Source organism: Chenopodium quinoa, unplaced genomic scaffold (assembly GCF_001683475.1).
Source record: "Chenopodium quinoa cultivar QQ74 unplaced genomic scaffold, ASM168347v1, whole genome shotgun sequence".
In the NCBI taxonomy this organism is placed as follows: Eukaryota; Viridiplantae; Streptophyta; class Magnoliopsida; order Caryophyllales; family Amaranthaceae; genus Chenopodium; species Chenopodium quinoa.
Window position 1 is genome coordinate 1 of NW_018742233.1, and position 24,967 is coordinate 24,967.

General features: G+C 35.7%; 1 protein-coding gene across 1 annotated transcript; it reads right to left on the reverse strand.

Annotated features, from left to right (window-relative positions):
• Positions 1-173: 173 nt before the first annotated feature.
• LOC110734933 (protein FAR1-RELATED SEQUENCE 5-like) lies at positions 174-2,068 on the reverse strand. The gene is made up of 2 exons (XM_021915059.1): positions 1,640-2,068; positions 174-1,113 (listed from the first exon to the last, which is right to left on the reverse strand). Exons 1-2 carry the CDS (start codon positions 1,872-1,874, stop codon positions 560-562), a joined length of 789 nt encoding a protein of 262 aa, XP_021770751.1. The 5' UTR covers positions 1,875-2,068; the 3' UTR covers positions 174-559.
• Positions 2,069-24,967: the final 22,899 nt, after the last annotated feature.

Here is a 24,967-nt window from a genome sequence, read left to right on the forward strand (position 1 = left end):
TTACCTTTTCCAGAAATATTCAAATTCAGCAGGAGTTTCACAATACTTCAAAAGATATCCAAACAAATCTGTAAAGCCTTCCAAAGCTCTCAATGCTCCAATGTGTTTCTTAGAATTTTGTTCAAGATGCCATACACATAAACGATGATGAACAGTTGAAGGAAAAATGTTTCTTATACCCGCTGCAATCGCTTGTGCTTGATCAGTCATAATTGTAATGGGACTTTTCCTCCCCATTGAGTGCAAAAATGTATCAAACAACCAATCAAAAGACTCGGTGCGCTCATTAAGAATAAAACCCATACCAAACATGACATTGTTACCATGATGGTTCATCCCAACAAATGGAGCACATATCATTCCATATTTATTAGTTCTATAAGTTGTATCAAAAACCAACAAATCTCCAAAGTAATGATAATCTCTCATCATCCTACCATCACGCCAAAAAAAACTAACTAAAGCACCACTATCATCTTGTTCAAAATCATAATAAAAATCTGTCTCATCCACATGTCTCTTGGCAAAATATTTAATCAATTGGTTACCATCACATCCTTCAATTTGGGGCAGCTTTTTCAGATGACAATGCATTATAAGCATCAGAAGCAGTAAAACAAAGATTAGGAGATCCCCCAACCTCCTTCTTTAGAACCCTCAAAGAATCAGTAACTTTGACTCCACTCAATTTCATTGTTGAAATGAAAAGAAGCTGCTCTTTATTCACATCTCTTTGAGACCTTATCAAATGCCTTTTTTCAGGAGGAATCATAGCATGATTATGAACCATTTCATGTCTTGTACATGTATAGACCCCTAAATGATCAATATGAAACTGCACAAAAGCTAAACAACCAGTTCGATGATCCAACTTCTCATAAATCCTTTTATTCTTACACTTATTATCTTTGAATCCCTCATTACAACAAACAAATCTTTTCATCAAAAAAGAATCATCTCTTCTTCTCTTACTCTTCCCAATTCGAATTCCAAAACCTTTCCTAAAAGCATATTCATTATACGCTTCGAAAGCTTCATCTTCAGATTTAAATTCTTTATCCTTTAATTCAGACTGTTCTGCTTCTAAATACATAATATCATCATTTTTTTCCACTGCACAATATACAATTATAAATGATCATAAAGAGTTTCATGAATGAACAATAACAAATAAGTAAAATGTTCAATATCAAAACAGCACATGATCAATTGCAAAAAGAATTTCAGCACATAATATTTTGAACAATATTTTCATTATTTACCACTACACATAATATCGATATAAAAATGTAAAAATAAATGATCAAAAATGACTTTAAGACTGAACATAAACACATTAGTAACAATGAATAAGAAAACATAAACGATTAATTGAAAGTATAATCTACAAAAAATATACGACAAAAACACACAATTCTAAAACACAGAGAAAACAACAAATGAAACAACAAATGAAGCAACAAAATGTTCATACAAAGTACAACAATCCAAAAACGTTCATCATAATGTAATCAAAGTAGTAAACTCAAAAATCGAAAGTGAATAATAATACATCAATTAAGTTCAAATTAACAGAGCATTATAACAGAACAAATTAGGGATAATTAAAAATTGAAAAATTATGATCACAATTACTCACATTGTTGCACAAACGAATCAACGAAACGAAGTCCAGAAGGAAACACACGCTCGCAATCGCGATCAAAATCAACGCAATCTCCAGATGCAGAATTCGCCATTGATGATCGGTAACAATTAACGAATTCGTTCAAAAAATCAAATGAAGAAGATGAATTAGCGAGAGAAAAATGTAGATCAAAAATGGAGGTTGGTTGATCAATTGAAGAGAGAGAAAAAATAGGGTTTAAAATCATATATATACATAAATTGAATAATAAGAATCAAAGGAAAAAGGAAAAAAGAGGAAGAAAAGAAAAAAAGAAAAAAAAAAAAAAAAAAAAAAAAAAGGAAAGAATCGCAAAAGGAAAGAAGCTGCACATGAGAACTCAATACCAGCTACAAAACGACGTAGCATAGGGGGGTGTAGGGAACACACCCTACACTAGGGTGTAGGGTAAAATTTTCAGTTTTATTATGCAGTAATTACTCTTTTCAAGGGCTTAATAGACTTTATGATTGTAACCATTTTACAAATTTCCACCAACACCGGCTCTGATTTTCCTCCAATTTTCTGCCTTGCCCCACTACAAATTGGGTGACCCACATATTTTTTTCTAACAAATTTTAGTTAAGGTTTATATTTTTGTAGTATTTATGTTTCATATTCAATTTTTTTTCTTAAGTTAGGTTTAAGTCATGAATGAAAACAATTGAACTTCTATATACACCTAAATGACCTAATAGGCTAATACCTTTGATAGTAGGATTCTTAAGAAATTATAATAAGCAGTGTTTTAAGAGAGATATTTTGTGTTAGTATTGTTTAAATTATGTTAGTTTTTTTAAATTTGTCTTATCTAATCCTTTCTTAAAGTGTGTGCCTTGAGAAAAAAAAAATATTATTTTGTTTTAGACATGAGATATATTGCATCATATCATGAAAGATACACAAGACTTCGGATTAACAAAAAAAAAAACACAACAAAATATTATATATCACATACAAAAGCTCATTTAAATACAGAATGTAGGAAATGTTGGTAAAAGTATATTTGATATTTATAATAGGAAAAATAAATGTTGGATTTACATAAAGTACAACAAGGCAGTATTTGTGATATGTCGTAAAAAAGTCATTGTTGACATTTTGTAATATTTGTGAAGCTTTATAAGTTATACTTCCCCCGTTTTTTATAATTACACGAATTGTCATTTCACGCTTGTCTATGCAATACTTTGACTATTAATATCTTTAATTATATTTAAGAAAAAAATTATAAAAATTTGATAATTTAAAAGTAGACGTCGAAACGAATCTAACAAGATCCTGCATTACTTTATTTTTTCTTACAGATTAATCACAAAAGATGATCAAAGAAAGTTGTGTGAATAATGTAAATCCAACATGGTGCAATAAATAAATTAAAAAAACGAGGAGGAAGTATAATTTAGGTAAATTAAATTGCACAAAGCCACAAATACCATCCATGTATAAAATTGAAAACGCTTAGTTGTAATTTTCATTATTTAGTTATGCTTTAAAAGTTCATAGGATTATAGGAAAACACATTTAAATGGAGCAATAATGTCAAGGGAAGTTCTTTTGGACCTTTCTTCGAGGGGAGGCCTTTCAAAGGGAGGTTAGTTATGTATGAGTAAATGCATAATGAGGGGCATGGGGGTTATTTCACGTAAATGCATTTCTGAATTTAGAGTAGTACCACTGGGTGATCAATTGTATCACTAGATGATTAAATGATATCATTGAACATTTCGGTGGTACTATTTATCTATGTAGTGGTATTATATATTCATTTAGTGGTACTCACTATGTGTAGAAATAGTATCAATACGGTAAAAATAGTATCACTACATAGTCAATGATACTATCTAAGCTTTCAACGATACATTTAAAAAATGGCCCCACTTACCCATCTCTCTCCTCCTTTCTCTCATCCCCATGTGCTTTTTAATATTTTTAGTATTTGTTATGCAATTTGCAAATGCATAACTAACCTCCCTAACTACTTCCTCTCTTCGAGGGATTAAAAGGTTTATTCGTAAAAGCTTTCTTAAAACTGAAAAAGCATAACTTACAACTCATCTATTTTTGTTCTACATCTCTAAAGAAACACACTAATTGCGGTCTTCAATTGTTGGGTTCATTTGCTCATTATTTCATTAAGAAATACTATAAGGCCATGTTCTATTCAGCTTAATTACAGTTTAGTTCAGTTTGATTCAATTCTGTTCAGTTCAATTTAACTCAGTTCAGCTCCAATCAATTCAATTCAGTTCAGTTCAGTTCAATTCTTATGCTAATTTATTTGTTTTATATGAATTAGCTATTGATATTGTTTATAACAATTTATTTTAGGCATGTCTTTGGGCCGATCTTTTTAAAATCATCTTTATATCTAATGATATATATTGCGCACGGGGTGGCCAGCGCTTTCGGCTTAATTTTTCTTGGCTTGTATTTGCACTTGACATAGAGTTAATGGACTGGTAAAGGAATATCTCTTTATTGCTTAGCCTTAAATTTTATTAGCTTGTGTTTGCACTTCACATGGAGTCAATCATCTACTGCCGAGGGCCCTTATATGTAATGTTTTAGGACACTCTAGAAAATGTGATACAACAGGTGCTGCATCCTTATTTAAGTAGTAAAAAAACACAATGCGTACTAACACTTTATATAGGAATTTATGATACTTATATATTTTTTACGCTCGTTAATCTACTTGGAAACAACAAGGACATCATACAACACTATAGGGTATATCACAATACATAGTAGTGGCATTAATGTATAATCATAAATTCCCTTGAATCCCTTCTTGTTTTCTATCCCTTTTCACCGTAGTCAGTTTGGTTTCCTTTCTTCCTAGTACATCTACTTTGGCACAATTATAGATTAATTTCATTAGTTTTAATGTCCTTTAAACACAATTATGTGTGTTCGTTAGTTTTGACATTCACAAAATATAGAAAAAAAAATCTTACACAAAACAACAACATTTCGTTATCCAGTGAGTAATGCTGCCATGTAATTAAATCATAACCCCTATTTAATTAAATATAGAAATTTTAAACTTTAAATTTCCATTCGATCTTCATTTAATTTCTAATTAATTGATGAGTGTTAAGAAAAATTACAAATTTACACATGGGTAAGAAGGTAAACAAACATGTTGAGGGGTTTAATAGTCCGTGCACTATTCATAAGAACAATCTCCTACTTCCAAGGTAGGGATATTACAACAACAACTAACGACAATAATAATAATAATAATAATAATAATAATAATAATAATAATAATAATAATAATAATAATAATAATAATAATAATAGTAATAGAAATGGTATTGGGATATGTCAGACGATGAGCACAAAGACATACCGATGTGTGTTATGCTACCGGATGGGTGTTCCATTTTTCTTTGTCTTGAGGCCGTGCTCGTCTTGTTCTTGGGTTTTTACTAGAGATATTTTCGACGACCACGCGGTGTCGTGTACTGGTATTGTGGAAATTAAATATCGGCATAATGTTGTTTGGGATACCCTTGTTGATATTTGCTACAGATTTTGGATTTAACAAGAAAAGTAGGTTGGCATAAGGTTGTCTGGAGGGAATGACAGGGCCCTCAGGCCTACCAATGTGTTACTTTATTCATGGGATTGTGGTCGCGATATATGTGTGGACTTAACAAGGTCTTCTCCTTTGACACAGACAAGGCTATCTGATTTTGTGCCTAGACGGATTGTGGCTGATGCGGCTCATCGGAAGCGGGTTAAGTATGAAGCTCGTTGTCAGGCGATTGGGTATTGTTTTCATTCCCTTCTCCTTTTCTTCTCTTGGAGAATTAGAGAAGGAGGTTGTTGCGTTGCTGAAACGGGTTCAAAGGTTCTCGACGACGCAAGACATTGGGGCTCATGCTGCAACTTATATCTTCACTAGGGTAGGTTTTTCTATAGCTAAAGGAGTGATGGCCCATATTATATCTCGAGTTCCCACTAATTTATTATAGGTTGTATGACTTTTGTTTATAATAATAATAATAATAATAATAATAATAATAATAATAATAATAATAATAATAATAATAATAATAATTGTTCAAATGGTTATAATTTTAGATACACATTTTTTTTGGTTTGTTTTTGTAACAACCATACTTTAGGTAATATTTCAAGCATTACCCCAAACTTGAACCCCACTGTGATCATACACTTAAGCATAGTGGCGTCCAAAGGGAAGGAAGCTAGAGCAAAAGAGTCGCCAACAAGTTTTAGGAACTTGTAAACCGTTCACAGGTTGAAGGTTACACCCCTTAACGATCAAGGAGATTGTTAAGTCCAATAGGTCTGGAACCATGACTAGAAGTTCGGGGATGAAGGTACAAATCCAACCTAAAAGAGATTGAACCTGCCCTAATAATAGGCCTCTACTTTATTCTTCTCGTATTCATGTGCGCTTTCTGACTAACATGCAATCAATAGGTTTACCCTAAACCTGTTTAATCTATATATGTTGGTTGAATATTAATGCACAAACAAACCTATTATTGGCGATCACTTGAATTATAATCATATTTACCCTAACAAGATTATTAACTATCTTATTAAGCGTAATTACAAGTACCAAATCCCTTTAAACATACATAAAAGGCGTGATCAAGCAATAACAATAAACATAAAGCAACATAATAATCATAATAATCATAATCATGTTAAAAAGGAAATTTTGTGTAGAACTATGATCGAGAGTTAGATAGTCGTTAAGCTACTACCCTAATCAAATTAATCATTTATAATACCTAAACTTACACTAAACTAGTTAGTGGCAATTAAAGGGTCGAACCACGAAGACTAAGTGTATCAATTTGTGCAAATTAGACTAGTAGGAAAGGTTGTGAGATAGAGAGAGATTAAACCAAATACTACTAAGAGCAAATAACTAAAACTAGGGAAAGTGGAATCCAATTACATCAATGCATTCAACAAAATCATACAATTAGATGAAAATGACCTCGATTAGGAACATCAACACATTTAACTCACTCTCGCACAATTAATTATGTTAATTATCCTACTAAACTAATTCACTCTCGTGCAACTAGCCTAGCAAAGGTATGGAAGAATTTAGGGCTCTTCAACCAACTCACTCTCGCACAATTGATTGAAAGCACAATTAAGAGCATAGAATCGATTAGCTAGAAGGATTCTAATCCATAAAAGCATCATCCATACACAATAATCAAGAAACAATTTCATACTAATCACAATCAATCATTCAATTCATTAATATAACCTTCATCCTATTCCCTAGAACAAGACCTAAGCTAACATAATGAAGATAGACATGGAAAACAAGGTAAAATAAGAATAAAACAAGATCAAACAAACAAACTAATTAATCTACTCAAATCAACAAACAAAAAGCAAAAACTAAGAATTAAGCAAGGCAATAAAGATGAGAGAAAGTTAGAAAATGCTCATTGAATAGATGAGAAGAAGTTCCACAAAGTTTCTTCTTCAACCTCTCAATAACACCATGGAAATCCAAGCTTTCTCTCTCTAAAACTACTCCTAAACTAGAGAGAGAAAATCCTAATCTAACCCTAAGAGAGAGAAGCTCTCCTAAAACTAGGGAAAAAGATCTAAAGGAAAAATGAAGTTCTCCCATACAAAAACAAGGCTCGCAAATATAAAGGAAGTCGCAAAAAAACGCTGAACAGGGCTTGCTGTGCGCCCGCGCATGGTATCTGTGCGCCTGCGCAAGGTATCTGTGCGCCCGCGTAGCAGACTGTGCGCCCGCGCAAGGCGGCTGCGCGCCTGCGCCTTTGTGGGTTGGGGCTTGCTGGCTGAGTTGTGCGCCCGTGGAAGAGAGTGTGCGCCCGCGCACATATCGCACGCAGACCGCGCAAAACTTTCGGCCTCTATTATGCAATTTCGCCTCTTTTGCACGGGTTCTGACTGGGCTGCGCGCCCGCACACTCCAGCCGCGCGCCCGCACACTCCAGCCGCGCGCCCGTGCACAATGTGCGCGCCCTTGCCCCTTGCTTTCTTCGATTCTTCTCTCATGCTTCCTTGGCTTCTTCTATGCAATCCAAGACTTCAAATACCTAAGCACAAACACCAAGGGAAGCAATAAGGTATAGGGAACGGTGCAAACACGCAATGAAGGCAAGCATTCAAGAATACACGCGATTTCATTAAAAACACACCGAGACATGTATATGTACGCATTATTTGAACAAAACAACTACAAAACACCAACAAAACAACTACAAAACACCCTAAGACAAGCTAAAACAAGGCATAAATACTATCCTAGGAGTGACATAAATGTCACTCATCAAACTACCCTAAAGATAGGACATTTGTGAACAACTACCCATTTTTTTTTTTAGAACTACCCACAAGTTTGAAAACATTTGGGTAGCACTACCCATTAACATTTTTCGTCCAATTAAGACGTTATCGGAGCTCACTTTTTACACTTTAGCCACCCAATTAACTCTCCCAATTTGTATAAAGGTTTTAATTTACCTTAATTAACCTAATTAAGGTTTTAATCATAATTTATTTTAGGGTTCATTAGTGTAGTATTATTTGGGGATTTTAATTTCTAAGGTTTGGGGGTTTAATTGTGTAGACACCCATTTGTGTCTCCCCAAAACCAAACCCGGTGATGAGTACCTTTCGCGTCGAATCATAATCGAATGAAGCGAAAGTGTGGAAAGTCTAGTGTTGCGGATATTTTTAATTTCTTTTCTCTTCTCTCTGTTTTTGAAAACTTATTTTAAGAAAACAGCCAATCCAGTTTGGTTGGTCCATGATATGGGTCCAATAATAGTGTAGTTGGATGGGGCTTCACAAGACCTTTCCAACGATATATTATAAGCCCAATTCTGATGAATATTGAGGAAGTTATGGCCAATTTACTAAACTGGGCCCGGTTTGAGCCTTATATGCGGCCCAATGATCTAGGGGAGGGCCTAATATGATTTATCATTCCTAATGCAATTAGGAATGGTTTTAGTCTTCTAGATTCTTCTAGAAGGTTCTTTTCATTCCTAATTCAATTAGCATTGATAAATTGACTTTTGTTGACTTTTCAGAGTTTTAATTAAAATCAAAAAGCATTTTCGAGGAAAAGATACGATTTTATCCTCCAGTACGGAAAATTTATTTGATTTTCGAAAACGCGTCAAAAACAGGTTTAGCGCCTGACGCCAGGCATTGGCGCCTGGCGCCAATTAGCTGATGCTGGCGCCTGCTCTGTTTTAGGTGCGCCAGCTCTGTTTCACGTGCGCCAATGCTCTGTTTTGTAAATTTATCTTTTTGGCTGATTTCTCTATAAATAACGTATTAAAAACTCTGTTTTTCATTCATCAACAATCAGTTTTTCAATATATTCACCTACAACCAGTTTTCATTCGCATTCATCAATTCTCATTCTTTCTAATTCATTCATCCTTCTCTTTCTTTCTTTTTCTAACCTTGCTTTTTCATACAAAATTCCGCATTCACAAGATCTAGAAACACCTAGCCATATTCGAAGTTGCCTTCGCCCTAGACGTGAAAGGTTTAATTTCTGAGGGTTTGGTCCCAAATCTCTCTTTCCATTATATAATTTAATTGTTTGATTTATTATTTTCCTTGAAGTTACTAACGTGTGTATTTTGTTATTAGAAAGAGGTACGAGGCATCAAAGTAAGTACTTTAATGGTTTTATTGATGTTATGATCATGTTTAAATTATTATGATATTCCTAGTATCATGTCTAGGGTAATTTTAATATCAAATATGATTGTTACGATGCTTCCTATTTTTTTCCTAATATTTATGATTGTTAGTATCATGTTAGGGTTAAAGATTTGATTTTTATTGCTTAGTGACATTCTAGGATTTGTTATTAATCTTGTTAGTATCATGCCTAGGATATTTCTATTATTATTATGCTTTAATATTAACATGAACATGATTATGATTATAATTGTTATAATTTATGATGATTATGAATATCATGAATATTATTATTTTGATGATGATTATTTTATTGATGATAATTATTTTGATTATTATTAATATGATGATTATAATTATTATTTAAATTTATGATTATTATTATGTTGCTTGATATTCTATTTTTATTGTTATTGCTTGATCACACCTTTTATGCATGTTTAAAGGGAATTGGTATTTGTAATCACGCTTAATAAGATGATTAATAATCTTGTTAGGGTTAATTATGATTATGATTTCAAGTGATCGCCAATAATAGTTTATTTGTGCATTAATATTCAACCAACATAGATAAACAGGTTTAGGATTAATCCTATTGATTGCATGTTAATTAAAAAGCGCACATGAATACGATCAGAATAAAGTAGAGGCCTATTATTAGGGCAGGTTCAATCTCTTTTAGGTTGGATTTGTACCTTCATCCCCGAACCCTTATTTGGTTCTAGACCTTATGGAGTTGACGATCTCTTGAATCTTTAAGGGGTGTAACCTTCACCCTGTGAACGGTTTACAAGTTCCTAAAATTTGTTGGCGACTCTTTTGCTCTATCTTCTTCCCTTTTGGACGCCACCGTACTTTAGTGTATGATCACAGTGGGGTTCAAGCTAGGGATTAACGCTTGAAATTATTCCCTACAAATTGAATTGGGGTTTTTTTGCTTATTTTAGCATTCATTGACCATTGTAAATGAAAAAAGTAAAAAATTGGGCCAAAATAACGTTTTAATGGGACGAAAAACGTTAGTGGGTAATGCTACCTAAACTTTTGCAAACTTGCGGGTAGTTCTAAACAAATAAAAAAAATGGGTAGTTATTCACAAATGACCCTATCTTTAGGGTAGTTCTACACAAAATTCCCAGTTAAAAATAATAACAATCATAATTAACTGTAGGCACCCATTTGTGTCTCCCCAAAACAAAACCCAGTGATGAGTACCTTTCACGTCGAATCATAATCGAATGAAGTGAAAGTGTGGAAAGTTTAGTGTTGCGGAAAGTTTTAATTTCTTTTCTCTTCTCTCTGTTTTTGAAAACCTATTTTAAGAAAACAGCCAATCCAGTTTGTTTGGTCCATGATATGGGTCCAATAGTAGTGTAGTTGTATAAGGCTTGAAAAGACCTTTCCAACGATATATTATAAGCCCAATTCCGATGAATAATGAGGAAGTTATGGCCAAATTACTGATCTGGGCCCGGTTTGAGCCTTATGTGTGGCCCAATGATCTAGAGGAGGGCCTAATATGGATTTATCATTCCTAATGCAATTAGGAATGGTTTTAGTCTTCTAGATTCTTCTAGAAGGTTCTTTTCATTCCTAATTCAATTATTATTGATAAATTGACTTTTGTTGACTTTTCAGAGTTTTAATTAAAATCAAAGAACATTTTTAGGAAAAATACGATTTTATCCTATTGTATGGCAATTTCTATCTGATTTTAAGAAAACGCGTGAATTTCTGAGTCAGAGCCAAACGCCAGCTGTAGCGCCTGACGCTACGCTTGGCGCCTGGCGCTAGCCTTAGCGTCTGGCGCTAAGGTCAGCGTTTGGCGCCAACTTAGTTTTTTGCGTCATAACTCTGTTTTTGATGTTTTATCTTTTTGGCTGATTTTCTTTATAAATAACGTCGTAAAAACTCCGTTTTCATTCACCAACTCTCATCAAGATTCTCTTGATTTCTCTCTCTCTTTTCTAAACTATCCTTTTCACAAATATAAAAATTCTGCATTCATTAGATATAGAAACACCTAGCCATATTCGAAGTTGCCTTCGCCCTAGACGTGAAAGGTTTTAATATTTCTGAGGGTTTGGTCCCAAATCTTTATTTCAATTATTATTTAATTGTTATTTTAATTATTATTTTCCTTGAAGTTACTAACGCGTGTATTTTGTTATTAGAAAGAGGTACGAGGCATCCAAGTAAGTGCTTTTAATTGTTTACATTGTTATTATGATATAACAATCATGTCTAGGTTGTTATTATGATTCCTAGTATCATGTTAGGATGTTTTATTGCTTCCTAGTATCATGTTTAGGGTAAATAATAAGTTCCTTAAATCAAGTATGATTGTTATGATGTTTCCTATTTCTCTTCCTAATATTTATGATGTTAGTATCATGTTAGGGTTAAAGATTTGATTTTTATATGTTTAGTGACATGCTAGGGTTTGTTATTAATCTTGTTAGTATCATGCCTAAGATCTTGCTATTATTATTATGATTTAACATGATTATTTTAATTATCATAATTATTATTTTAATTATTGTTATTATTATTATTATGTTGCTTGATATTTATTTATTTCTTGATCACGCCTTTTATGCATGTTTAAAGGGAATTGGTACTTGTAATCACGCTTAATAAGATAATTAATAATCTTGTTTAGGGTTAATTTGATATAATTCAAGTGATCGCCAATAATAGTTTTATTTGTGCATTAATAATCCACCAACATAGATAAACTGGTTTAGGGTAATCCTATTGATTGCATGTTAGTCAGAAAGCGCATGATTATGATTAGGATTTGTTATTAATCTTGTTAGTATCATGCCTAGGATATTTCTATTATTATTATGCTTTAATATTAACATGAACATGATTATGATTATAATTGTTATAATTTATGATGATTATGAATATCATGAATATTATTATTTTGATGATGATTATTTTATTGATGATAATTATTTTGATTATTATTAATATGATGATTATAATTATTATTTAAATTTATGATTATTATTATGTTGCTTGATATTCTATTTTTATTGTTATTGCTTGATCACACCTTTTATGCATGTTTAAAGGGAATTGGTATTTGTAATCACGCTTAATAAGATGATTAATAATCTTGTTAGGGTTAATTATGATTATGATTTCAAGTGATCGCCAATAATAGTTTATTTGTGCATTAATATTCAACCAACATAGATAAACAGGTTTAGGATTAATCCTATTGATTGCATGTTAATTAAAAAGCGCACATGAATACGATCAGAATAAAGTAGAGGCCTATTATTAGGGCAGGTTCAATCTCTTTTAGGTTGGATTTGTACCTTCATCCCCGAACCCTTATTTGGTTCTAGACCTTATGGAGTTGACGATCTCTTGAATCTTTAAGGGGTGTAACCTTCACCCTGTGAACGGTTTACAAGTTCCTAAAATTTGTTGGCGACTCTTTTGCTCTATCTTCTTCCCTTTTGGACGCCACCTGTACTTTAGTGTATGATCACAGTGGGGTTCAAGCTAGGGATTAACGCTTGAAATTATTCCCTACAAATTGAATTGGGGTTTTTTTTGCTTATTTTAGCATTCATTGACCATTGTAAATGAAAAAAGTAAAAAATTGGGCCAAAATAACGTTTTAATGGGACGAAAAACGTTAGTGGGTAATGCTACCTAAACTTTTGCAAACTTGCGGGTAGTTCTAAACAAATAAAAAAAATGGGTAGTTATTCACAAATGACCCTATCTTTAGGGTAGTTCTACACAAAATTCCCAGTTAAAAATAATAACAATCATAATTAACTGTAGGCACCCATTTGTGTCTCCCCAAAACAAAACCCAGTGATGAGTACCTTTCACGTCGAATCATAATCGAATGAAGTGAAAGTGTGGAAAGTTTAGTGTTGCGGAAAGTTTTAATTTCTTTTCTCTTCTCTCTGTTTTTGAAAACCTATTTTAAGAAAACAGCCAATCCAGTTTGTTTGGTCCATGATATGGGTCCAATAGTAGTGTAGTTGTATAAGGCTTGAAAAGACCTTTCCAACGATATATTATAAGCCCAATTCCGATGAATAATGAGGAAGTTATGGCCAAATTACTGATCTGGGCCCGGTTTGAGCCTTATGTGTGGCCCAATGATCTAGAGGAGGGCCTAATATGGATTTATCATTCCTAATGCAATTAGGAATGGTTTTAGTCTTCTAGATTCTTCTAGAAGGTTCTTTTCATTCCTAATTCAATTATTATTGATAAATTGACTTTTGTTGACTTTTCAGAGTTTTAATTAAAATCAAAGAACATTTTTAGGAAAAATACGATTTTATCCTATTGTATGGCAATTTCTATCTGATTTTAAGAAAACGCGTGAATTTCTGAGTCAGAGCCAAACGCCAGCTGTAGCGCCTGACGCTACGCTTGGCGCCTGGCGCTAGCCTTAGCGTCTGGCGCTAAGGTCAGCGTTTGGCGCCAACTTAGTTTTTTGCGTCATAACTCTGTTTTTGATGTTTTATCTTTTTGGCTGATTTTCTTTATAAATAACGTCGTAAAAACTCCGTTTTCATTCACCAACTCTCATCAAGATTCTCTTGATTTCTCTCTCTCTTTTCTAAACTATCCTTTTCACAAATATAAAAATTCTGCATTCATTAGATATAGAAACACCTAGCCATATTCGAAGTTGCCTTCGCCCTAGACGTGAAAGGTTTTAATATTTCTGAGGGTTTGGTCCCAAATCTTTATTTCAATTATTATTTAATTGTTATTTTAATTATTATTTTCCTTGAAGTTACTAACGCGTGTATTTTGTTATTAGAAAGAGGTACGAGGCATCCAAGTAAGTGCTTTTAATTGTTTACATTGTTATTATGATATAACAATCATGTCTAGGTTGTTATTATGATTCCTAGTATCATGTTAGGATGTTTTATTGCTTCCTAGTATCATGTTTAGGGTAAATAATAAGTTCCTTAAATCAAGTATGATTGTTATGATGTTTCCTATTTCTCTTCCTAATATTTATGATGTTAGTATCATGTTAGGGTTAAAGATTTGATTTTTATATGTTTAGTGACATGCTAGGGTTTGTTATTAATCTTGTTAGTATCATGCCTAAGATCTTGCTATTATTATTATGATTTAACATGATTATTTTAATTATCATAATTATTATTTTAATTATTGTTATTATTATTATTATGTTGCTTGATATTTATTTATTTCTTGATCACGCCTTTTATGCATGTTTAAAGGGAATTGGTACTTGTAATCACGCTTAATAAGATAATTAATAATCTTGTTTAGGGTTAATTTGATATAATTCAAGTGATCGCCAATAATAGTTTTATTTGTGCATTAATAATCCACCAACATAGATAAACTGGTTTAGGGTAATCCTATTGATTGCATGTTAGTCAGAAAGCGCACATGAATACGATTTGAATAAAGTAGAGGCCTATTATTAGGGCAGGTTCAATCTCTTTTAGGTTGGATTTGTACCTTCATCCCCGAACCCTATTTGGTTTAAGACCTTATGGAGTTGACGATCTCCTGGATCGTTAAGGGGTGTAACCTTCACCTCGTGAACGGTTTACAAGTTCTTAAAACTTGTTAGCGACTCTTTTGCTGTATATTCTTTCCCTTTGGACGCCACCGCACTTTAGTGTATGATCACAGTGGGGTTCAAGCTAGGGGATTAATGCTTGAAATATTCCCTACAGTTTTTGGCGACTCCACTGGGGAGGATTTCTATTTTAATTCCTGAATTTGTTCGGCAATGATTTAGAATGAGTGGATGAGACTCGAAACGTTCTAAGTATTTCATGTGCGTAATTTTGATTAACATTATTGTCATATGCATAAAAAAGATATCATTGGAAAGACCATCCGTAATGAGTTAAAACATAGGATTTTTACACGTAGGAAATTTTAGGAATATCTTTCACAACTAAGACCGAAATAACACTGCGCGAAACTGGAAAATTTTATCGAGCACAGAAAGCTGCTGAGGCATGTAGGAATTAGCGTCAGGGACCAGAGCATTAGCGCCAGACTTTTAACTGTAGCGCTAGACGACAATTTTGTCGCCAGGCGCTACAACTAAAACCTGGCGCTAATCTCTGTTTATTGGCGCCAAATTCTTCCAATACCGAGCCAGAAATATGCGTTCTAATTTCGACCAGTTTTTCGTATTGTTTGCTCGATCCTACTTCCTGATTGAGTTTTTCTCACTTTTCTGAAACCCATATGTGTTCTACATATGGACATAACCCTCTGGGAATTCATGCTCCATCTACCTGATTGAACGCTCTGAGCAACAAAGGATACATCCGAGAATGTTGAATTCACCAAACCATGGAAGCGAGTTTTTCTTAACTCGCGGTGTCCCATCCACTCGTGTCAACCCTTCACGGTTAGGCTTTCGCGCGGTGCATCTGGACAATTAATTAACTAATTTGAATAAATAAAGTCTAATATTTTAATCAGAATTGACCTAGTACGACTTTAGGCATGCCCCTGATGATTAATAACACCGAAAATAGTCTCAGATTGAAGCTCTAGCATTGGTGCCAAAGTCTGAACTGTAGCGCCACTCTGTGGAGTGTGGCGCCTGACGACAGCTCTGTCATCTGGCGCTACACTGCAAAGAGAGGCGCCAGTCCTGTCGTTTTGACGACAATTCGGATTAATGATCGAGTCATCATCAAATCTCTAATTAACCAGTTTGCTAATTAATTCGGTTAATTTTCGCTGTCAATAGTACTTTGTTAAGTCATTATTTGAGTTTAGGCACTAAGTCCCATGGTCTTACACAAGAGTCCAAATATGTCACTTACACTCAACGCACACACCAATACACACACTTTGACCATGTCTAAGAGAGTCTTGTATGCGCGTTTTTTTCCGTCATTTTTTTGGGGGGTAAGTCGGATATTAATCCTCCAATTTAAAAACTATACTTAGTTCCCTAAAAATATACACATTATTTTTGCCTAAAAAATATGTACCTATTTTTTAATTTTTTCCTCTTTTAAAAACCGTAAAGTCAAGTCGATTCGAGTCAAGTAATTAAAACGCAAATTGGTTTCAATTACATCGCGTGGTCAAGAAAGGAAGGACGGTTAATCAAAGACAACATTTTCGTACAAGTACAACTTTTCGACAAACCCATAGCTCGTAAGAGGAAAGCTAGGACAATAATGGCAACACAAGAAGAAGTCAATGAGCTTAGGAACCAACTGGTTACCGTGACTGAGGCACTGAAGCTCCTCACACTTAAGATTGATGACCCTGTGAAACAACAACAGATGGACCTCATGCAAGAGAGTCTAAGCAAGCTATCTAGAGACTACAAGTTTCAAGGGCTTACTTCACAAGGGGTCTCAGTGGACAAAGATCTTCTTCCGCAGAAGTTCAATGCCAACGACATCCCGAAATTCAAAGCAAATGATAACCCTTATTTTCATTTAAGAACCTTCGAAACAATAATGAGTATTAAGGGTATCGATAAGAAGGTGTTCCCCTCTCTGTTCTCACTATCTCTCGAGACCGTTTGCCAACAATGGTTCTTTTCTCTCAAAAAAGAAAAGACCTCCACCTGGGAGTCCATAGCAAACGCTTCGTTGATAAGTACAAATGCAACATTCAAGTTGAGACTGACCATAGGGAGCTTGAAATCCTCAAGCAGAAAGAGAACGAAGGCTTCACCTCTTTCTTTAATAAATGGAGAGAAACCTCAGCTAAGATGATCAAGGTGCCAAGTGAAAAAGAATCTGTAAGGTTGTTCATCAAGAACCTTCAATAAAAATATTCCAAGCATCTCAAATATCAAAACAATCTCCATACCTTCAAGGTTGTCTACAACATTGGGATCAAAATTGAAGACGACTTGGCTAAGTTAAAAGCTGCCAACAATAACTCCAACAGTGGCTGGAAAGGAAAGAAGACCGACAACCCTTCTTCTTCAAAAACCACCCACTCAAACAATGTTAGCACTTTTAACCTAGGTGAAGTCCTTGCTATGAACAATCAAGGACAAAAGAAAACATTTAGGAGGAACTTTACTCCTATTGGCATGAGTTATGACACCGCATTCGATCGATTAAATGCAAAAGGTCTTATAACTCCTATTGGACCATTTGGGGACCCACCAGTCGAAAAGAGATTGGCTAATTGGAACCCCAATGCACATTTCAAGTACCATCAAGGTAGGGGCCATCTCACCGAAAACTGTTGGAAGCTTAAGGAAGCTATCCAAGACTTAATCAATAACAACAAGCTACCATTGCCCCCTGCCAGTAAGAAGCCAAGTATTGATAATGCACCTCTCGCTCATGCCTTGGCTATCTCTGATGAGGAAAACGAGGTTGACCCCTCGTCTCTCATTAAACCTGTCAAGGAAATCCATGCCATCGAAGAAGAGGAGAAGATCTTTTTCGACGCCATGGATAACCTTCCAGAACCAGCAAGTAAAGAAGACATACGATCGCTCACACTGTCTATGATGGAAGGGTCGCATTTGCTACGTGAAACTCTCAAGGCTATAAAGGAACTTCAAAAGAAATATGACGAGGTTCCACTGCCAAAAGATGAACCCAGGAGAGAATTCACGCCCATGAGAACGACTTATGAGGCAAAGTGTTTTCCTTTACAAGTCACTGAAAAACCCAAGAAGAGTAATAGAATCTACACTCCAATTGGGATCCCATATGCACAAATGTTCGAAATGCTCTCCGAGAGTGGCGAGATCAAACCTCTTGAACCAAGGCCGTTCGAATCACTGAAAAGGATAGATAGATATTACTGTCAGTATCATCAATTAGGGGGTCACACTATCAAAAACTGTTTTAAATTCAAGGATTTAATTCAGAAAATGATTGATGAAAAGAAACTAGTCCAAGTTCCACAAGAAGATGATGGAACCATTAATGGAGTTTTGGACAGTAATGAAGAAGACCTCTACTTAAAAGACATAGTAGGATCTCCACCTTCTGTGTCATACGCCATGGATGACTTTTGGGCTGAAGAAGACTCATCGATAGACGTCCTCACAAGATCCGACAGAATGCAACCTCCCGTTTCAACACAACCCATGCCAACCATACCACAAGTTCCCATACCTATCATTGAAGACAACGATATTGTCAAGCAGTTTAAGAAAACAAAAGTTGAGATGAACGTATGGAAACTTTTGGCGACATCTCGAGAACATAGGTTGGCTGTAATGAATGCCTTAGACAAAATAGGGATAGATTCTGACACTACTCCTGAGGGGTTGGCTAACTTCCTCATAAGCGATCTTCCTATTCCAATCAATTTTATCACCTTTTCTGACAAGGATTTACCTCCAGAAGGTGCCAAACATTACAAGGCATTAAACCTCACGGTAGTCTGCAAGAGAATGAACGTCCTTATGACTCTTGTGGACAATGGATCGGCCATCAACGTCTGTCCACTTAGAACTGCGAGGATGCTAGGCATAAGGGATGAATATTTAACTCCGTCTACACAAGGATTAAGGGCCTACGACAACACTCGTCGTCAAGCTCTTAGTAAAATTACCATGAATGTAACGGCAGGAGCAATAGAACATGCTACTACTTTCCAAGTAGTGGACATTAAAGCATCGTTCAATCTACTGTTGGGGCGCCCTTGGCTTCATGACCTAAAGGCCATCCCCTCATCTCTCCACCAACAAGTAAAAGCTATAGTTGGGGGAATTCCTATCACCTTCGATGCTTCACCCATGAGAATTAAGTCTATAGAAAATCCCATAATTTACATGGAGCACGACGAGGATGATGAAGACTTATGGGGCTTTAACGAAGAGGTCTCCTTAATCCAGGAGGACGAAAGGACCCCTCTTTGCCATGACCCCCATTCCAACATGATTGTAAATGCTATTATGAAGAAACAAGAACATTTTCCTGGGATGACCCTAGGAAAGAAGAAGGGAATAGCAAAATCACTGGAGTCACCTGGCCTCCCTAAGTTAGACACTTTCGGACTTGGTTTCGAACCAACTTGGAAAGATCTCAAGCGAGCCCAGGAAAAATCAAAGGCATGTAGAGACGCTCGCACTCAAAAGAAAGCAATCCCAATGGATCAGTACCCTCTTACACTTAATGGTCAATTTATAAAAGAAGGAGAGGACTATCCATGCCATGAATTTCCCGAGCCATTTGTTGTAAATGGCATAAGGCAACCGGGATTTGAAATTTTCTTGGATTGTTACTTCATAGATGAAATCCCAACTCCTGTCCTTAAGGAGAAAGCACCCCCATGCTTTGACTTTAACGTCATGGGATTATTGTTTGGGCGAGAAAAGAATGAGCCAACTTACAAAGAGGATAACTCCTCGTTCATTCAAACAGTCCTACAAAGAGAAAGCTTCGATCCTTTGAAGCTAATTACTCCAGCTGAAGGATCACTACAAGGGTGGCGCAAGACCGTCAAGGTGGCTACTCCAAGTGGAAGGAAGATATCCACCACGACAGGGCAAGGACCAATGTTTGAAGAGTCGTCTGAGTTAGAGTCTGAGTCGGAGTCTCTCCCTATAGAGTCATCTAGGTCTTTAGTTGTAGCACCTTCCCCCTCTATTTCTTCTCCTAGAATAGTTAGCGATCAAGTCCCTGAGGACATATCACTCTTTGATGTAACGATCTCAGAGTACAATAATATTTCTTCTTCTCCTTATTTCTTGTGTTCTTCTCTAACCCAAGATGACGAGCATTGCTTAACGAACAATGAAAAAGAAAAAGAACTTATTAAAGCAATGGAAACACTCGAAAAGAAAACACCAATAATTGAAGAAACTGAGACGGTTGGTATCTCAAATGATTCAACCAATAAAAGAGAAGTTAAAATCGGACTAACACTTAACGAATAAGAAAGAACCGATTTAATTAACTTACTTAAAGAATTTATCGATGTATTTGCTTGGTCATACGAAGATATGCCAGGCATTAATAGAGAAATAGCTTAACACACTACCACTAATTCCAGGAATGAAACCTGTAAAACAAAAGTTACGTCGAATGAAACCCGACGTAGCTCTTAAAATAAAAGAAGAGGTCCAAAAACAAATAACTTCAGGTTTCATCAAGGTATCCAAATACCTTGAATGGGTCGCCAACGTCGTCCCAGTTCCGAAAAAAGATGGAAGGGTAAGAATGTGTGTCGACTATCGAGATCTAAATAAGGCAAGTCCAAAGGACGACTTCCCTTTACCACACATCGATATTCTGGTAGATATCACAGCGAACCACGCACTTCTCTCATTCATGGACGGATACGCAGGTAACAATCAGAAGAAGACATGGAGAAAACAACCTTCATAACACCATGGGGCACTTACTGCTACACGGTAATGCCATTCGGGTTGAAAAACGGGGTGCTACTTACCAACGTGCAGCAACTGCCTTACTCCATGACATGATGCATAAAGAAGTTGAAGTATATTTCGACAACATGATTGTGAAAAAAAAAGACCGTCAAGGCCATCAAGTAGCCTTAAGGAAATTTTTTGAAAGGCTAAGAAAATATAATATGAGGCTGAACCCATCTAAGTGTGCTTTTGGAGTCACCTCAGGCAAGCTTTTGGGTTATGTCATAAGCTCTAGAGGAATAGAGATAGAACCAACCAAGATTAAAGCAATCATGTCAATGCCACCGCCCAAAAATGAGAAACAGATTCGAGGATTTATTGGCCGGTTGCAATACATAAGTAGGTTCATATTGAAATTGACGACGATATGTGAACCAATCTTTAAGTAACTTAAGAAGAATGTACCAGTAATATGGGATGAAGAGTGTCAAAAAGCCTTTGAAAAGATCAAAGCCTATCTCGCAAATCCTCCCGTATCAGTACCAACACTTCCCGGAATACCTCTTAGGTTGTATTTGACGGTTACCAAAGAAACAATGGGAGCTATGCTAGCACAAGAAGTAGAAGGCAAAGAAAAAGCAATCTACTATCTAAGCAAGAAAATGCTCGAATATGAAGCACGTTACACACCACTTGAGAAGCTGTGCCTCGCCTTAGTGTGGGCCACAACCAAGTTAAGACATTACATGCTAGTGCATACCATCTTCGTAGTCTCCCAATTAGATCCACTCAAGTATCTATTCAAGAAATCTACACTCAACGGACGCATATCAAGATGGATAGTCAATTTAGCCCAGTTTGATGTAAGGTTTATGCCACAAAAAGCTATCAAAGGATCTATGGTGTCAGACTTTCTAGCAGATTTTCCAATAGAAGACTCGACGCCAATACAAGACAATGAATTTCCAGATGAAGACTTAATGGTCACTGAAGATGATACTTGAACCTTGTACTTCGACGGAGCCTCAAACCAAAAGGGATGTGGCGTTGAAGTATTACTAGTAGAAGAGCATGTTCCAATCTCTGTAAAGCTTGATTTCGACGTTACCAACAACGCTGCTGAATACGAAGCATGCATGGTAGACCTCGAAACATCTTTGGCATTGGGAGTAAAAAGGTTAAGGATATTCGGAGACTCTTCATTAATCATCAATCAAATATCCAAAAGGTGGAAATTAAGAAGTGAAAGTCTAGCCCCTTACCAAACCTATCTGGAAACTCTTACTGATCAGTTTGAGAAGGTAGAGTACACATACCTACCTAGGGAAGAAAATCAATTTGCTGATGCCTTGGCAAGACTAGCCTCAATAGTTAGGATTCCCACGGAAATCGAGCAAATGCCTCTAACTATAGAGAAAAGGCACAAACCAGCATACATCCAGGCTATAGAAGATGACGAAGTATTCCAAGACGAAGAAGAAGAACCGTGGTACACGGACACGCTCAATTATGTCACCAAAGGAGAATACCCTCCCCACGCTGACAAAAGAGAAAAACGAGCATTAAAACTCTTGGCTTCCCAATATGTACTCATAGACAACGAGCTACATAAAAGGGTACCTAAGGGTCGATCTCTCTTATGTGTAGGAAAAAAGGATGCACAAAGAGCAATGAGGATAGTCCACGAAGGAATCTATGGCACTCATATAAATGGTAAAATGTTAGTACAAAAGATAAAGCGAGAAGGATATTATTGAACTACAATGAATAGGGATTTCCATCAATACGTAAAGAGATGCCCTAAGTGCCAAATCTATGCCAATTTACAACATGTTCCTCCATCCTTGCTCTACACCTACACGTCGCCATGGCCATTCTCTACATGGGGAATTGACATCATCGGCAAGATCACTCCTCAGGAACAGGAGGCCATTAATATATCTTAGTAGCAATTGATTACTTCACAAAGTGGGTCGAAGCGCAATCATACGCTAAACTCACTGCAAAACATGTAGCACTCTTTATCGAGAGAAACATTATTTGTCGATATGGAGTCCCACATGAAATGATAAGTGACAATGGAAACTCACTTTCAAGCTGAATGTGAAGAATTGTTACAAAAATATGGCATTCAACATCATCATTCTTCCCCGTATAGGCCTCAAGCAAATGGAGCAGTCGAGGCAGCCAATAAAAATCTAAAGACTATCATCGAGAAAATGACGGAAAATTATAAGGACTGGCCTGACAAACTTCACTTCGCATCGTGGGATTACCGCACGTCAATTCGCACATCAACAGGAAATACGCCATTTTCCTTGGTATATGGAATGGATGCCGCACAACCTGTCAAACTAGAGATTCCATCTCTACGCATCGCGTTAGAGAGTAAACTTGATGAAGTTGAATGGACTAGAGCAAGATATGAAGAATTAATTCTACTCGATGAAAAACAACTAGAAGCTCTACATCACACTCAGTGCTATCAAACTCTTATGGCTAGGCATTTTTAATAAGAAGGTCAAGACAAGAAACATCAAAGTAGGAGACTTGGTATTAAAAGCATTAAGGAAAAATGTTTTAGATCCAAGGGGAAAATTTAGACCTAATTGGTCTGGACCCTACATTGTCAAAACAATCCTGTCGGGAGGTGCAGCAAAATTAACTGATATGGATGGCAATGAGTTCTCGAATATGACAAATCTTGACCAACTTAAGAAATACTACCCATAATTACTTGAGTAGGATACTCAAGAGAGCTACGTTTGGCCTGATTCCTTAAGAAAAGATACGTAGGCAACCCTTTACGGGTGCGACAACTTTATTTTTTAAAAAATCTTGCATCTCAGAATTAATTAAAGATTCGACAGAAGATCGGCAAAATATCGGCATCGCAGAAAAAATTCTGGGGCCAGCCGAGGACCGTTAGCGCCAGACGATGGCACCGTCGCCTGACGCCAGGATGCCGTAACCGACGCTAGTACCGAAATCGTGGCGCCAATTAACAGTTAAAATTCTGGGAATATTTCGGTGTTTTCGGAAAATTTTCGACTTCCGTACTCGAAGAATGTCTGGAAAATTAATTTTTTCGGTTTTCATTACTTTAATAAAATAAATTTAAAGTAAATAATTTAATTAAAAGCTGGAATTTCATTAATAAAATAAAATTAGATTATTGATGGAATTTAAATAAAGCTTAAATAAATTAACTTTAAATAATAAACTAAGTCTAATAATTGAAAATTAAGCAATGCTCTTAATCTTCTTCTTCTTTCCTAGCCCTTTTCTAATTTTTGTCTGCTTCTTCCTCCTCATCCATAACCTTAGCTAGTAGGCATCCTTTAGAGGACCTACATTCAATCTTGGAGTAGATAGTTTCCCCTTCGGCTAGGACTACATGCTTCTTTTCTACCCAAGCTTTTTTCTCTGTGGTGTCAGCTTTCCTTTTTCCCTTATCTTTCGTAGTACTTTTCTTCCTAGGCATTGCAGGTGTTTTGAATTCAACTCTTTCACCTAAGCGTTCCTTAGCTGGAATCACCTTGTCACCTAGACGACTCTTCACATCAGTTTTACCCTGATTTTTCTTCAAACCCTTTGAAGGTTTCTTCAGCAGTCACTTCTTCACATCACTGGACAAGGAAGGAGGAACCTTTTAAGTAATTACATCCCATAGAGGTCTGGCACTCCAATAAGCATCAAATTTGTCTACTTCCTGGGAGACAGGGAACTCGTAGGGAGGACGAAAATCTCCGGAAGGAATAGTTTGAAGTAGGTCGTATTGCCTTTTTACCCTGTAGGGATAATAATAAGTCATACGGGATGACCCACTTGATGGCAAAAATTGCAGGAGTCAAAGAATTTCTTCCATTCGCGGCGCCCCATCTTAAAGAAGCGTTTCTTCCTCCTCACGAAACAATTCGGAGTGTACTTCTCAATGTTGTCTGGAGGGCTTATTAATTCCAGCCTTTCCATTAGCCACATCTGTAAAAAAAAATTGCAATACAAATAAATTATTATTACTATACAAAAATATATTTTTGATTTCTGTAATTAAAAATATTATTTTTCTACCTGTAATAAAATTGGAGAGCCCCGAAAAGGTGCTTTTGGATTTCTCTCCAATTCATCAAGACCAATCATAGTCTCTCCAACTATTAATGGCATTGGATTTCTCCCTGATTCAATTTGTTCTAATACGGTGGTTATAATTGATTGATCCTCATTATTTTTACCACTACCAAGAAAAAAATGATTAAGCATACAAAATA

Bases quoted from the DNA above. Each gene is read 5' to 3' on its own strand.
- LOC110734933 (XM_021915059.1), bottom strand. From the start codon at position 1,874: ATGATTTTAAACCCTATTTTTTCTCTCTCTTCAATTGATCAACCAACC. The intron at 1,114-1,639 runs GTGAGTAATTGT...TATATTGTGCAG, and splicing joins TGATTCGTTTGTGCAACAAT to TGGAAAAAAATGATGATATT.